Source organism: Hemiscyllium ocellatum, chromosome 28 (assembly GCF_020745735.1).
Source record: "Hemiscyllium ocellatum isolate sHemOce1 chromosome 28, sHemOce1.pat.X.cur, whole genome shotgun sequence".
Classification (NCBI taxonomy): Eukaryota; Metazoa; Chordata; class Chondrichthyes; order Orectolobiformes; family Hemiscylliidae; genus Hemiscyllium; species Hemiscyllium ocellatum.
Genome location: NC_083428.1, coordinates 15766083 through 15781364, shown reverse-complemented (window position 1 = coordinate 15781364; position 15282 = coordinate 15766083). Strand labels below are relative to the sequence as shown.

General features: G+C 36.9%; 1 protein-coding gene across 2 annotated transcripts in view; it reads left to right on the top strand.

The window, feature by feature from the left end:
* polrmt (polymerase (RNA) mitochondrial (DNA directed)) overlaps positions 1–15282 on the top strand; it is a 111279-nt gene that overhangs the window by 58188 nt on the left and 37809 nt on the right. For both annotated transcript variants that reach the window (XM_060846268.1, XM_060846267.1), the window contains exons 11-13: positions 222–344; positions 8401–8523; positions 9153–9332. In XM_060846268.1, coding sequence (XP_060702251.1) covers positions 222–344; positions 8401–8523; positions 9153–9332 — 426 coding nt within the window. The remainder of the gene's footprint in view (positions 1–221; positions 345–8400; positions 8524–9152; positions 9333–15282) is intronic.

Sequence of the window (15282 nt, the reverse complement as noted above, 5' to 3'; positions counted from 1 at the left end):
ATTATTATACTGAAATGCTTGTGACTTTAAATGAAAAGTAAAATCCATGTTTCAGTGGAACACAGTTTGTTGTAGAAACTGCTTTTGTCTTGAACGTTTGAAAGCATCTGAGTGCCCAAAAGATGAAGGAAGGAGAGTGAGTGCACATCATTTGCCCTTGATTAATGATGTTTACATAAAATAATGTGTCTGTGTGTCTAAGATGCTTTTGCTTTTCCCAGGGGAGGAAGTGGTGGATGAATGCAGATGAGCCTTGGCAAACATTGGCTTGTTGCAAAGAGATAGCACATGCTATTAGATCACCTGATCCAAGCAAATACATCTCTTATTTCCCAGTCCACCAGGTACGTTCTGAAATATTTAGAAAACGTAGACTTTTTCTATCTGTACATGCGTATAAAGTTAATTTGAACGACAGCATGGCCTGCTTTAAAAGAATATAGCGACAAATTTCATTTATATAGCATTTTTACAGTAATGAAATTTCCCACAGAACATGATAGATGTGTTATGCAACAAAATTTGGCACCAAACCATATAAAAAGGTATCAGGCAAGATGATCAAAAGCTGAATTAGTTAGATTTTAATGGGTGGTTTTAAAGAAGAGTAGACGAGAATTTGATAGGTGAAAAGGAGGGAGCTTCACAACTATGATCTTTGGCAAATACCAATAGCAAAAATGCTGAAGATACCAGAATTAGTGAAACCCAGATGTGGGAGTGTAGTTGGGCTGAAGAAGATTATGTTGTTGAAGACATGAAATAAACTGGCTTCATACTGCTTTAATATTTACAACAGTGAAAATTTTTAGGAAATACTTGCATTTAATTGAAGGTTAGGGCTACAGCAGCATTTGTCAGTACATACGCTGATTTCCTTTCAGCTTCCTAAATTGATGCTGTAGGTAATGGCATGTATAAGTTGACTGCGCATATCAGGCAACACCATTTTGTGGCCCCAAAAGATTGTATTGTTTTCATCAACTTGGCATATAAGTTGACTGTCCCCACCTTTCACCTACTCAAACTTAATAATCAGCCTCAAATTCTTCATCACACCGATGTTTTACTTATGGTTACCTTTGTAATTTTATGTAAGGATCAAGCAAATGCTGTGGGCTGTATTGTGAAAACACATGGGAGATTAAGAATAGAATAGAATTTCTACAGTGTGGAAACAGGCCATTTGACCCAACAGGGCCACACTGACTCTTCAAAGAGCATTCCACCCACACTCAACTCCCTACCCTATCTCTGTAACCCTGCATTTCCCGTGGGTAATCCACTTAACCTTCACATCTTTGGGCTGTGGGAGGAAACCGGAGCACCTGGAGGAAACCTACGCAGACCCTGGGAGAATGTGCAAACTCCTTACACACTGTCACCTGAGGCTGGAATTGAACCTGAATATCTGGCGCTATGAAACAGCAGTGCTAACCACTGAGCCACCACATTTACCATTAAGGTGTAAACACAGAACAGACTCAGTGTGGCAGATGACGGTGATCACTCAGCAATTGACTTTTATTTTCCATGTAAAAGTTAAGTCCTGTTTTGGAGTGATTATTCAAAGCTTCATGGGTCAACTTATGCAATAGCATCTACACTAACATTGAAAGATTAAAAGTTCTGTAAGTGCTTCCAAGACACTTCTGTTTGATTACTGAGAGATTTTGTGACATTTCTAAACTTATGCAGAAAGACCAATGCTGTCTTATTGTAAACTAAAATTTTGTATAATATTACAGTACTATCCTTGAATCTTGATTGTCAACACTACTATTGTATTACCTTCATTTCATTGTGGGCTCATGATCTTCTAAGAGAAAAAAAATTGCCATGAGCTAATTCTGAATAATGCTTCATGGAAAAGTATTTAGTGTATATGTTCAAACTACAGGATCTGCCTTCAGTTTACCTAGTCACTGTCAACTTATAAAGTTGTTATAGAGTTCTTAAAAGTCTTTGGCTCTTCCAACAAAAACTTGTATGGAAGTACTGGAATACACAGAATTCAGTGAATAATATTCATGTTGTTTCAAAATAGATGCTTTTTATGTTGCTTATAATCTAACTTTAGAAATTGGAATTCTGGTTATTGAGGCGACAAAATGGCCAACAAACCACCATGCAATGAAATAATTGCTTCATAACGGTAAAATGGTCACCGTCTATTTCCAAATTATGAATGTTGGTATATTTAAATAAGGTTTTCTCAAAATATCTAGGTATAGTGTCGGAATCTTTGAATATCGATATTGGTGTTTAGAACAATGGAGTCGTTAAGTGTAAGAATGACATCTAGTTTCTGAAGTCAAGCTAAATGGTGCAGCATGTGCTGAACAATGCTTTTGCTATCAATAATCAGCAAAGTGATACTTCGTGCCATTTGATCTCAGAACAGTATCGGTGGATACAATCATGATGAAGAGAGGTCCTAGGATTGTAATACTGTTGGAAAGATTGCTTGTTTGTTACACTGTAGGAAGAGTAAAAGAAATAAGATATGCCTTAAATATGTTATTACTTTTGATAGCATTGTATTCATCTTAATAATAAAGAATTAAATATTGTTTAGCTTGTTTTTACATAGTTACTCATTGAGATAACACTTTCATACATTTCACATTTAAAACATGAATTGTACCTAAATTCATTGAGTGGCTGCGGTATTGGAAGACAGTAGAAACTGTGATATTCTGTCATGAATTTAGATCCACATGAACTTCAGTATCGATTAGGAAGTTGTTTTCTCTTTTTCCAGATTGATGGTATATTAGAGTTTCATTGGAAAACATACATTTGCTGAACTTAGAGGAATCCTCAGAGTTGCAAGTTACTTGCTTCATGTTTCCTGAAATTTCCTCCTTTGATTTTTCTTTTTCATTTTGGATTGTGTGATTCCAACGCTAAGGATGCTCCTGTGATAACAGTCAGTCACGTCAGAACCTGTATTGACATTTGTATTTGTGTACGTGCAGGTGACATCACAATATTGGTGCATGATGGAGTTACATGCCAAATATGCACGCAACTGTAAAATGTATTGTTTAATTAAACATATCAGGTTGCAACAGGTGTCTGTTGCTCAGTTGTTTCTAACACTGGTCCTTAGATTCCAGCATTATGATCTGAACTACATATGGTAACTCACTATATGGAGTCATTATGTTCAGGAATTCACAGGAAAGTATCAACATAGCATAGTGGTGGCACTGTTACCTAAGTGAGCCACCTTTATCTGCTCAAGCAAAGCTCTCTTTTTGTTCATGCTCGCTCCCACAATTGCCCAGTCACTGGGGGTCTCCAAAATTTGAAATAATAATAGCCTTCAGCATGTGTGGCAGATTTCCATCATTCTGCCTAGATACTAAACTGGCATTGAAGATCAGCCCCACACTGTCAAAAATGCAAAACTTTGCTTCCATTCATCGAAATTGAATGCTTTCTATAATCTGTGGTTGGCCAATCCAGAAATCCAATTTCACCATCAGATTATATGTTAAAATTTATCGTGTGGTCTTGAGAGTGCGCACCATTGTTGTGAACAAATAAATTAATTTTGATATTCTGCTGAGAGAGGATTCGGTCAATAGAAAGTGGAAATTTCTTTTCAATTTGTAATATTTTGGGCAGCCGACACTCTGCTGGCAACTTTTTGGCACATGCTCGCTTAACATGCTATTTTTCCTTTTTTTGGGTTGATGTGTGTTGTGTTGTTCACTGCACAACCTTAATGCATTGTTTAATATCTTCAACCATGTAAAAATATTAATAGCAAGTCTCTCAGTACTGAAGTAAGAATACATTACTCTGATCAATAGACTTCGCGTAGAAAACTGAAGTACTTTTCTTGTAAAGAAAAGCATGGTTTTCTGAATATTTGGAATTGACTGGTGGACAGTAAAAATTCTATTGCATGTTGTTTAATATTTTAGAGAATGAGATTTCTCTTTAACTTTCTGCTGCATTTTTGTCTCTTTTTCTAATTTATTTTCAGCTTTCTAGTAATTTCAAGGTTTTTTACTTTTTTCTGTTTGTAATGTTAGTTGTTGGAAGTTGTGTTTCAAATGAGCAGTATAGAAAATAATACAACATGCTTTTCTGTGTTCAATAATTTTCTTCCAGTTATATGCAATTAAGTATGTGGTCTAATTTTATGCTTCAAAATAAATTTAACATCTGATGTTAGAACAGAAGCACTATGATCAGAACTATCTCCTTTCACTGGAGGGTTTATGTTGATGTCAGAGTTATCCAATTTCATTTTTCCATTCAGTTAGTGACAGATAACATATAATGAGTTCAAATGTTTTGTTTTAAATCTAATTTGATTTGTACAGAGTTACTGAAAGGGCAATCATATTTTATTTAATTGATTGATAGCAGTATTTAAATGGTGAGTGTGCTATCTCTGATTGTAAATGGTCTGTTAGGAATATGAAGTTTCCTTTACAATAGTGGTCACTTGGAAGTATACCACTTGTTTAAAAATTAAGGTGATGATTTTTATTTAAAATTCAATTATAAGTCTTCAGGAATTATTCAACACTAAGTTGGAAATTGTGGCTGTTTTAAATCTAGAGCGAGTCTTCACATGGAATGACATGTCTGCTATCTCCACAAATAAGGCATTGTTTATAAGATATAAGTATTATTAATTATGTATGACACAATAACAAGAGCAACCTAATGACCTTGTGAAACATACAACGGAAATCCACAGAAGAAAGTTCTGATCTTTTTATAGATAATTCGGCATGTGGTCTATTGATGATCATGATTAAATTTTCAAAATTTGTATCAGATGTTAAATAACCTCAACAAAAACATTTTATTCTGTATAAATAGGAATGCAGGGAGTGATTGTATGCAGACATGTGACTAGTGGGTGGCATGGTGGCTCAGTGGTTAGCACTGCTGCCTCACAGCACCAGGGTCCCAGGTTCGATTCCAGCCTTGGGTGACTGTCTGTGGGGAATTTGCACATTCTCCCCATGTCTGCAGGGCTTTCCTTGGGGTGTTCCGGTTTCCTCCCACAGTCCAAAGATGTGCAGGTCAGGTGATTTGGCCATGCTAGATTGCCCATAGTGTGAGGTGGGTCTGAGTAGGTTACTCTTCGGAGGGTCGGTGTGGACTGGTTGGGACGAAGGGCCTGTATCCACACTGTAGCTAATCTAATCTAATAATTATCATTTTGATGATTTCATGGGAAAATGTAGGACGACTTTTATCTGTTTGATTTTTTTTGTAATTTTGAAAATCCTCATAACTCAATCAAGCATAATGCTTAATCTGCGGCACACTTTCTGATATATAATTTTTGAGGCATCTGTTTTTTTATTTTGCATGATGTTACATGGAAAAGCTAGAAAATTGAATTGCACCAGTTCTCAATTCTGATTTGCATTGTAGGAATCAATGCTGGAGGTCCAACTAATGCTCAAAGTATTGATTTTTAGTGTCCCAAACAAGAAAAGAAGCTGGACAGCTAGAAGAATAGGTGCAGTAAATTTACATTGGATTACTTGCTTACATGAAGGAGACTTTTAACATAAACTTAGAAATTAGCTAAGTTGACTGTTTCCATATTTTGTCCTTAATATGAGTGTTTAATACATGGTTCAGCATCAAAAACAGTCATCGTTTATTAATTGTGAGTTCCAATGATAATGAATACCAAATAATGTGCAAATTTGTAGATCAGCAGTCTCTATTTAAAGCACATCACTTTCTATCTTGTTCTGTTACTCAGGACTGTTTAGCATTTCTTTACAACTTTCTTGTCTCTGAGCCTCTCCCCCAGAAATCTAAAAAGGTTAGAAGACATGCACTTCTGAATAACTAAACCCAATTGCTAAAATGCAAATAGCAAATATTTAAGCCAACATTTTTTTATTGGAAAGAAATATATCAAAAGAAAGGACTAGTAATCCATATTGCATGCAGTGATGTATTTAAGTAATTACGACTACTTTATTCGTCCACCTGCATGGATAAGGAAAGATTTATTGAGATTCATCCAACCAGCCAGATTTTTAACTACTGTACCTGTGTCTGGATAAATGGTTGCATTCGCAATCTAATTAAAAGCTATGGCCACTAGATGGTATTGGAGTTTCCTACAAATGGTTTGCTGGGCTTTGTGAAAAAAGTCAATTTACATTTGTGTCTTTCTAACTGAAGATGCTAATCTTCAAAGTAAGAACTTTAGCCTAACAAATTAAACAAACATGCGGTTAGTACATCGTGCTGTCTTCTATTTTTTTTAAATACCTTAATTGAAGTTCATCTTGACAGGTTCAAACTCCCAAGAAACCCCAGAGAGAATTGAATATTATTTCCAGAATAATGACATTGATGGGTGATCTCAGATTTTGTAGTCTGAAGAATCTGCATGCATTGTGCGTAATATTCCAGTTGCATCATTGCTTTAAGTATCTGAACTGCTGGAATATTTACTTTAGATTCTAGCAGTGTCTGCAAAGTGTTTGTCAAAATTATTTGAAGAAATGAGAAAAGACAGACTTCAAGGAATAATCAATTGAAATATATTTAGTATTTATTATGAAAGAGACAGTAATAGCATGGAGTTTACAATAGAAATGACCATAAGGTATCAGGGCTGTCTGTTATTAAATAATAAAAGGGACTGCAGGTTTTGGTGTCTGCATAGATGTAGCTAAACACAAATCAGGAAGCTACTATGTGAGATGCCCAAAGTCTTTATTTTAAAAGCATCATGCTCATAAACTTAATATGCAATAGGGTTTGAATTTGATGGACTTATTGGATATTCACGAAATACAACAGAAAATGTTAACAGTCGTTTGTTCAAGTGTAAGTGAAATTTTAGTGAAGTAATATGTCTAAATTACTGCTACACAATCTCTCTGAGAATGTGCTTTTATAACTCGTTGGAAATATAGTGTTTCAAAATCTTTTTTGTAATGACTGTTTTACCTCTATCTTAATCTCACCTTTCTTTCTCATTCTTATTAACTTCCTATGCATGATTTAGCATTAAATCAAATAATTCTTGCACTTGGTACAATTTCTAAGAGGAATGCCTCTGTACTAATTCAACCTGGCTGGCTGAGGAGAGATGCCATTGCTTGCACACAGATCCAAAATCAGAAGCTAGGTGAAGATACCAGATTGTTTTGACTGCCTACTTACTGCAAGCCCATTGACAAAGCAAGTAAATGTAAATAGTGGAAAATGCCAATTGTTCACTGCTATGAAATCTGGGCATATGTGTTTGTAAGATAAGAAGAAAAAGACACTTCAGATTACATTTGAAAACTAAAGACTGTCCCCGAATGTTTACAAAATTTAAAAACTTTCCCACAAATATCAAAGTGCAGGACAACCTTCACATGAAACTCTCATTCTTTTCCTGGTACCTTAGAATATCTGGTCTCTATTCCAGTTAATGCATCTTGCATGTAATTTTGTTTCTTTGTCATTTTTAAAATGACAGGGAGGCAGATTAAAGATAAACAACACCATTTGTACTTTTCACCATATAGTTTGAGGCTATGGAATTTAATTCCCAAACCACCAGTAAAATCATGTTAATTTAAAAAAAAATACAATTTGGCTTGTTGGTCACTTTGATGCATGCCATCCATGACAATAAAACACCCTGTTTACCCATTGTTATAAAACACCAAATTGTCTGATTTACTATGAGTGATGTGGTTAATTTAATTTAATTAAAACAATATCTAATATGCATCTCCAATAAATTAAATTTCTCAATTTAATTTTGTGTCGAATTAAATTTTCTGTATCATTCTTTAGATTAAGTATGAAACAAAAAGATATCATTAATTGATCTTGTTTATTTACTTGGACTTTGAAATTTACCAAATATGCATATTAGTACAGGTATGTCTGCACTGATTTTTCAGGCAAATTTACAAAATTATAGGAAGAAAGTATTCTCATAAGGGAAAGTGTGATAATGATAAAGTATAAATATTGCTGTGAACCCAATAATGAACAGAATAATTCAGATAAATCTTGATTAGACAGTCAGTTGGATGTTAATAGAGATTAAGTCAGGTATAATATTTGCATATTTTTTCACATCGTTCTAGAGTGTGAAAATAAATCAAACCATTATGCATGTTTACTCAGAAATTCTCTATTTTTAAATATTGGCCTAAAATTTCTGGCTGGCTAAGTAGGGGAGTCAAATTAGCATTTATGAAATGTCTCACTTTTTATCTCTCCCTTATATAAAAGTACATAAATTGATGTTAAAAGAACAATATATAAAGCCACTGAGTTCATTACAAGTGCAATAGCAAACTGTTCTTTAAAAATTCAGTTGTTTTGTGCAGATTCAGCACTGATTAATTCCTTAAAGTATTTTGCCTTTTTTTTAAACAGGATGGCTCTTGTAATGGTTTGCAACACTATGCTGCTCTAGGACGTGATGTGATTGGTGCAGCCTCTGTGAACCTAATGCCTGAAGAGGTACCACAGGATGTTTACAGTGCAGTAGCACAACAGGCAAGTGAACTGAGTAAAATGAACTAAAAATAATCTTAAGTTGTATAAGTATCCTAGAGACAGCAATATACAACCTAATGAGTGACAGTAATAAACTGCAATACACGATAATGTAAACTGTCACGATTGTAGTGATTTTCTGTCAATGTACAAGTAATGGTGGTTATTAGCAGGGTCATGTAGTTTCTAGAATGCTTGGTTCTTGCACTAACTAAATCTTTGTTTAATGATGGTCTGAGAGGACCTTGAAAAGTTGCACTACAACCAAACTCTGGAATTGCTTTCTTTATCAATGAAGAAGAATAAACAATTATACAGAGTTAAGGAAACATTGTACTGAAACCATTAGAATCACAAGATGTGTCTTGTAAACAGTAATTGGCGAAAGTAAATACTTTTGAAAATTAAGAAAAAAAATTCGAATTTATCTTGATTGCAGTAACTTTGCTATAGTTAAATTTGTAATAAGTAATATCACTATCAAAGACACTACTAGTGTAAATCAAGTTAATTCTTTGCGCCTTACGGCAGGAGATGTTGGTAACAAATATTGTTTATTTTGGCATCTACTTTTTAGCTAATGCATGACCTGGGTTCATTATTGCAATTGCCTTGTGTTTTCCTTTCAGGTTGAAGAGTTCAGAAAAAGAGATGCTGAAAAAGGTGTAAAAATTGCTCAAATCTTGGAAGGCTTCATTAATCGCAAGGTTGTGAAACAGACGGTGATGACTGTGGTGTATGGTGTGACACGATTTGGTGGGCGTCTCCAGATTGAAAAAAGATTGAAAGAAGTTGAGGATTTTCCAAAGGTATTCAAAATTGCAGTAATTTTTGCACTCATTAGCAAAGGCTCAGCAATTATTCCATACTTTTCTTGGCCGTTCTAGTTAAGTCCAACTAACAGAGAAAATCCAGACAGCCATTTTGATATTGGAATAATCAGCTCATCAGTCATTATTATTTTTGTTTTAATGCCAATTTAAACTCGAATATGCACCAAGTTGGAAGTAGTCCAATTCACACATTAGAGTACTCATAAATAAGATACTTCTCTTGCTTTATTTCTTCACTCTGATTTCAAGAAGCTAATATTTGGCATAGCAGTAAGTAGGAAAAGCAAAAATGCTGTAAATTTTGATACTGTAACTGAAAATTTTAATAAGGCCAACCAAACTAATAAACATCAAAAAGTGAAATAGAAGTTAAAATTTCAAAACTTGTCATAAAAGCGTGTGTTGAACCAAAAATTATTAAGCAATTTTGGGCATGCTAACAGTTTTTGCCTTTGAGTAAGCATTTTACTTCAATTTCAAGGTAAATCTTTTATAAAGTAGTTTGCTTGTTGGACAGCACTATGACTCAATGATTAACATTGCTTTCTCACAGCACCAGGGACCTGGGTTCGATTCCAGTCTTGGGTGTCTGTCTTTGTGGAGTTTGCACGTTCTTAGTGTCTGTGTGATTTCCACCAGGTGTTCCAATTTCTTCCCACAGTCCAACAAGGTGTGGGATATATTAATTTGTCCATAGTGACCAGGGATATACAGGCTAAGTGGATTAGCCACGGCATGCTCGGGCTGGGCCTGGGTGGGATGCTCTTTGGAGGGTCAGTGCAGACTCGATGGACCAAATGGCCCCTATCTGCACTACAAGGATTCTATTCCATGATTCAAATGACTGAGAAAGTAATCAGACGCTTTGAATTGATAACTGCAGCGAGACACAGTAAACATACATGGATTAACTGCAAATTCCAAACAGAAAAATAACCATTCAGCAAAATTTCACGGCTAATATTCTTTAATTAATTGAACGCGGTGGGCATAGACCTTATGATTTTTCAATTTCCAATTGTTATGAAATATACTAAAATTTACCAAATGCTTTGAACTTATACAAAGTATCCTGTTCTGAAAATAATTTGAGCCTGTGCAGCCTTACCAGTGCTTTTTTTTTAGTGAAATTAATATTTTTCAAGTGGCCAATGCAGGAATTTTTGTTTGTTATTTGTTCTAATCGGGTAGCAAGGTTTCCTCTAAGCTCAGTCCATGCACATGCCATTCCCAATCATTGACTTTTGAAAGCTGCTGCTGGTATGGATCTTAGAGATCTGCACAGAACAAAACAAAATTAGTGGAAATGCAGTTAATTTACTTTATTCACTATAACTTGGCTAAGTTTGGTCGACACCTTTTCCTTCGCTATGTTGATGGCTGTATCAGTGCCACCTTGTGCTCCCATGAGGAGGTTGAACAGTTCATCAACTTCACTAACATGTTCCATCCTGACCTTAAGTTCACCTGGACTATCTCTGACACCTCCCTCCCCTTCCTGGACCTCTTTATCTCCATCAACGGTGACTGACTCAACACGAATATCTTCTACAAACCCATCGACTCCCACAGCTACCTGTGCTACATCCTCTCCCATCCTGCTCCTGTAAAAATGATTATTGCCAATTCCTCTGCCTCTGCCGCATCTATTCCCAGGAGGACCAATTCCACTACAGAACACACCTGATGGCCTCCTCCTTTAAAGACTGCAATTTCCCCTCCCACGTGGTTGATGATGCTGTCCAGCACATCTCCTCCACTTCCTGCGTCTCCGCCCTTGAACCCCACCCCTTCAACCGCAACAAGGACAGAACCCCTCGTCCTCACCAACCTCCAGATACATCACATCATCCTCATCCATTTCCACCACCTACGAACAGACCCCACCACCAGTGATATATTTCCCTCCCCACCACTATCTGCATTCCATGCAATCCATTCTCTCCATGACTCTCTTTTCAGGGCCACGCACCCCACCAACCCACCTTCCCCTCCCGATACCTTCTGCTTTCGCAAGAAGTACAAAAGTTGCTCCCATATCCACCCCCCACCTCTTATCAAGGCCCCAAAGGAGTCTTCCACATCCATCCCAGATTTACCTGCACTTCCACACACATCATTTAATGTATCCATCGCTCCTAATGCGGTCTCCTCCACATTGGGGAGACAGGACACTTCCTTGCAGAATGTTTCAGAGAACATCTCCAGGACACACACATGAAGCAACCTCACCATCCCGTGACCGAACATTTTAACTCCACCTCCACTCCCCCAAGGACATGCAGGTCCTGGGCCACCTCCGTCGCCAAACCCTTATCACTTGCCATCTGGAGGAAGAATGCCTCATCTTCCACTTTGGGGCCCTCCAACCACATGGGATCAATGTGGATTTCACCAGTTTCCTCACTTCCTCTCCCCCCACCTTATTCCAGATCCAACCTTACAACTTGGCACTCCCCCTATTGATCTGTTCTACCTGTCCATCTTCGTTCTGACATATCCGCCTCATCCCACCCCCACCTTCAGCTACTTATCACAATCTCAGCTATAATCCCCCATCCCCACCCCCTTCCTATTTATCTCTCAGCCCCCTTGACATACAAGCCTCATTCCTGATGAAAGCATTATGCCCAAAACATTGATCTTCTGCTCTTCTGATGCTGCCTGACCAGCTGTGCTTTTCTGGCACCAGACTCTCTACTCTGAGTTTGGTCAACAGCAGAGTGAGCAGCCTAACTAAAATTACTTGAATTTGACAGTTTGCAACAAACCAAACATCTTGTCACAACATATAATCATAAACCTCAAGATAATAGGCTTGAAAGCAGTGCTTACATTTCTGCAGATGCTTTATTCTAAATCAACTATGAACTTATCAATACCAGTAAAAGTGAACTAAATTGCATTGCTCAATGATGTTTTCATACTCTGTTGTGAAGGCTGTGGGAGTATTGCAGCCCTTGAAGTTTTTTGTAGGACACATTTCTATTGCGTCAAAGTTTCAGGTTTAACATAGTCTTGAAGCAACAAAAAAAATGTAATAATGGCAAAGAAGTCTCGCGTTTCCAAAATCGCCTTGGATGACATTGGAGCAGACAAAGCACCTTGCAGCCAAAGCAGTACTGCTCAAGTGTAATTGTTTCTGTTAGTGTTTCAAGAAAACTTGATCCACCTTTGACCCAGAAGCAATGCAGTAAGGAACGTTTGTATTTCTTTGTGGAAATCTCTGAAATTCCATTGTTTTCAATAACATTTTGAAAAGGACTTCTAAAAGCTTGCATCGATTGTAAAAGAACCATAGATTAATGAGAAATACAGGTACAGTTGACATTTCACAATTGAGGTAGTATTGCAGAAGGAAAGTTGAGATAAGGATTCCTATATGGCCAAACATACTGGAAAACTACAAGGGGATGATCTGGCAGCTGAGGCACAGATGAAGCAACAACAGTAGAGCAAATGGAGAGAGAAAGAGGGCACGTGAAATTCTTGAGAAAAAGGAAGCAAATTTCTCTCACAAAGAAGTTAGTATTTTTATGTTTAGCAGAAAAAAAAAGTAGGAGCTATTTGAGGAACTGTGCAAGCAAAGGAGGCTTAAAATCTGAAACATTTGGAGCAACCAAAGACGTAGGCATTTTCTTAAAAGTGGCTAAACTATGTTAGCTGTTGGTCAGCTGATAAAGGAACTCTGGAAAGCTTTTCCATCTGGACTGTCTTGACTTGAGTGGGAAAGGACTAATAGAATTGTGCTTTGCGGCAGATAACCATACTGTGAAATGTGAGGGAGAAAGTTGTTATCCAGTAGGACTCCTGACCTACCATGTATGAATAAAGAACAGCATGTTGTGGAACTGTACACTTACTCAAAGCTATTCATGCTGAAGAGGAGTCATATAAAAATATATCTTGGACTGACAAAGGATTGATTTTTAGATGGTATGAAGTTAAATATAATGGATGTCCAAAGAGATCAGGTGCATACATCTTTAAAAATCTCCAAACATGCAGAAAATAATCAAGAAGGCTAACGGAATTCTAGCCCTTGTACCTAGTGGACTGGAATATAATGATGCAGTAGTTATGCTGCAGCTTTACAAAACCTTAGTGAGACCCAACTTGAGCAGTTCTGAGTATCTCACATTAAAAGGATATATTTACACTATATAAATATAATTATATAGTGTAATTACACTATGGAGAGAGTACAATGTAGGTTACAAGAATGATAACTTAACCTCTGAAGTCCAGGTATGAGGAAAGCTTATACAAATGAGGCCTGTTTTCTCTAGAATTTAGAAAGTTAAGGGATGAAATCAGGGTAGATAAAGATAAATTATTTCCATTGGTTGGGAATTCTGGAGCTAGGGTGCACAGTCTCGAAATTAGGGCCAGGCTGTTCAGGAAAGATGTTAGGAAGGACTTCTACATACGAAGAGTGTAGGGGTTTGGAACTCTCTCACAAACAGCAGTTTATTTAAGATATGTTGTTAATTTCAAACCTGATATAGAAAAGTTTGGGTTTAGCAAGTATTAAGGGATATGAACCAAAGGAAGACCTATGGGGTTAAGCCACAGAGATGCTGTGATCTTATTGAATACTGATTCAGGCTCAACGTGCTCAATGGCCTGCTCCTGTTCCTATGTGCCCCTATGTATTAATATTTAAAGTTAACTTTGCCCTTTTATTTGATGTGTAATTTGCCTGTTAATTCTTTTTTTTGCATGGGTTCTGATTTGTGTCAAAGTTACAAAGGTTGAGATTGTGTTGAGAATGACTTTTTATGGGAGTCATTCGGTAATTTTGTTTTTGTTGTTTATGGTTTCCCTATGGCAGCACAACAGAAGAAACATTTGTGCCACAAAAGTGTCAGGCAATGATCATTCTAGCAAGAGGATATCTAACATATCTCCTCAAAGTTTGATGGCATTACTAGCAACAAATTTGCCAGCCTCACTGGGAGTTACCACTGACCAGAAAATGAACTGGACCAACTGTATAAGCGCTGTGCCTACAAGAACACATCAGAGGTTAGGAATTCAGAGGTCAACAACTCACCACCTAATTCTATAAAAACACAAGTCAGGAGTACGATGGAATATTCTTCACTTGACTGGATGAGTCCAGCTCCAACAACACCCGAGAAGTTTTCCAACATTAAGGACAAAGGCTCCCATTTGATTGGCACCTCGTCCATAATATCGTGATTTCAACCCCCCCCCCCCCCCCCCCCCCCCCCAAAAAACCCTGATGTGACACAACAGCTCAGCAAGGCTGTTACAGCATAGCTTCCAAACTACAGCCTGCACCAACTAGAAGAAGAGCATTAACGGTATGGGAATGCCACTGCCTGCAACTTCCCTTCCAAGCCATATCCTCTTCAACAGTATTGTCATCTCTTCATTCTCATGATCCAATTCTTTTCAGCTGCTGTTCAAGGTGTATTTTTCAGCATACAATTACTTGATAACTGGTTTTTGCTTTCAATCTGGTAGTATTGAAGCCATAACTATAGGAATCATAATCTCCTGACTGAAATCACTAGGCATAATCTGAACAGAGAATAATGAAGTACAATCAGTTCTCCTATAACACATGTTTCTTTAACACGATTGAGGAATTAAGACCGTTATTTGTAGAACATGAGGTTTCCTTACCTGTATTGGGTATAACGCAATTCCATCCCCATTAGTTTAAATGGCATTGCTATTGCACAATTTCCTTAACGTGAAATTGCATAAAAACAGAACTATTGCATTATATCAGAACCAACTGTAAATGGTAAGGATTTAAGGGCTGCAGAATAGGATGAAAATAAATAACTAGAAAAGAATGCATATTCTTTAAAATGTCTACACACACTTAAGCTTTTTTGATGTCCTTCAGAGTCACCATATGTTTGTGCTATTTAATTTTTACCTTTCCAAT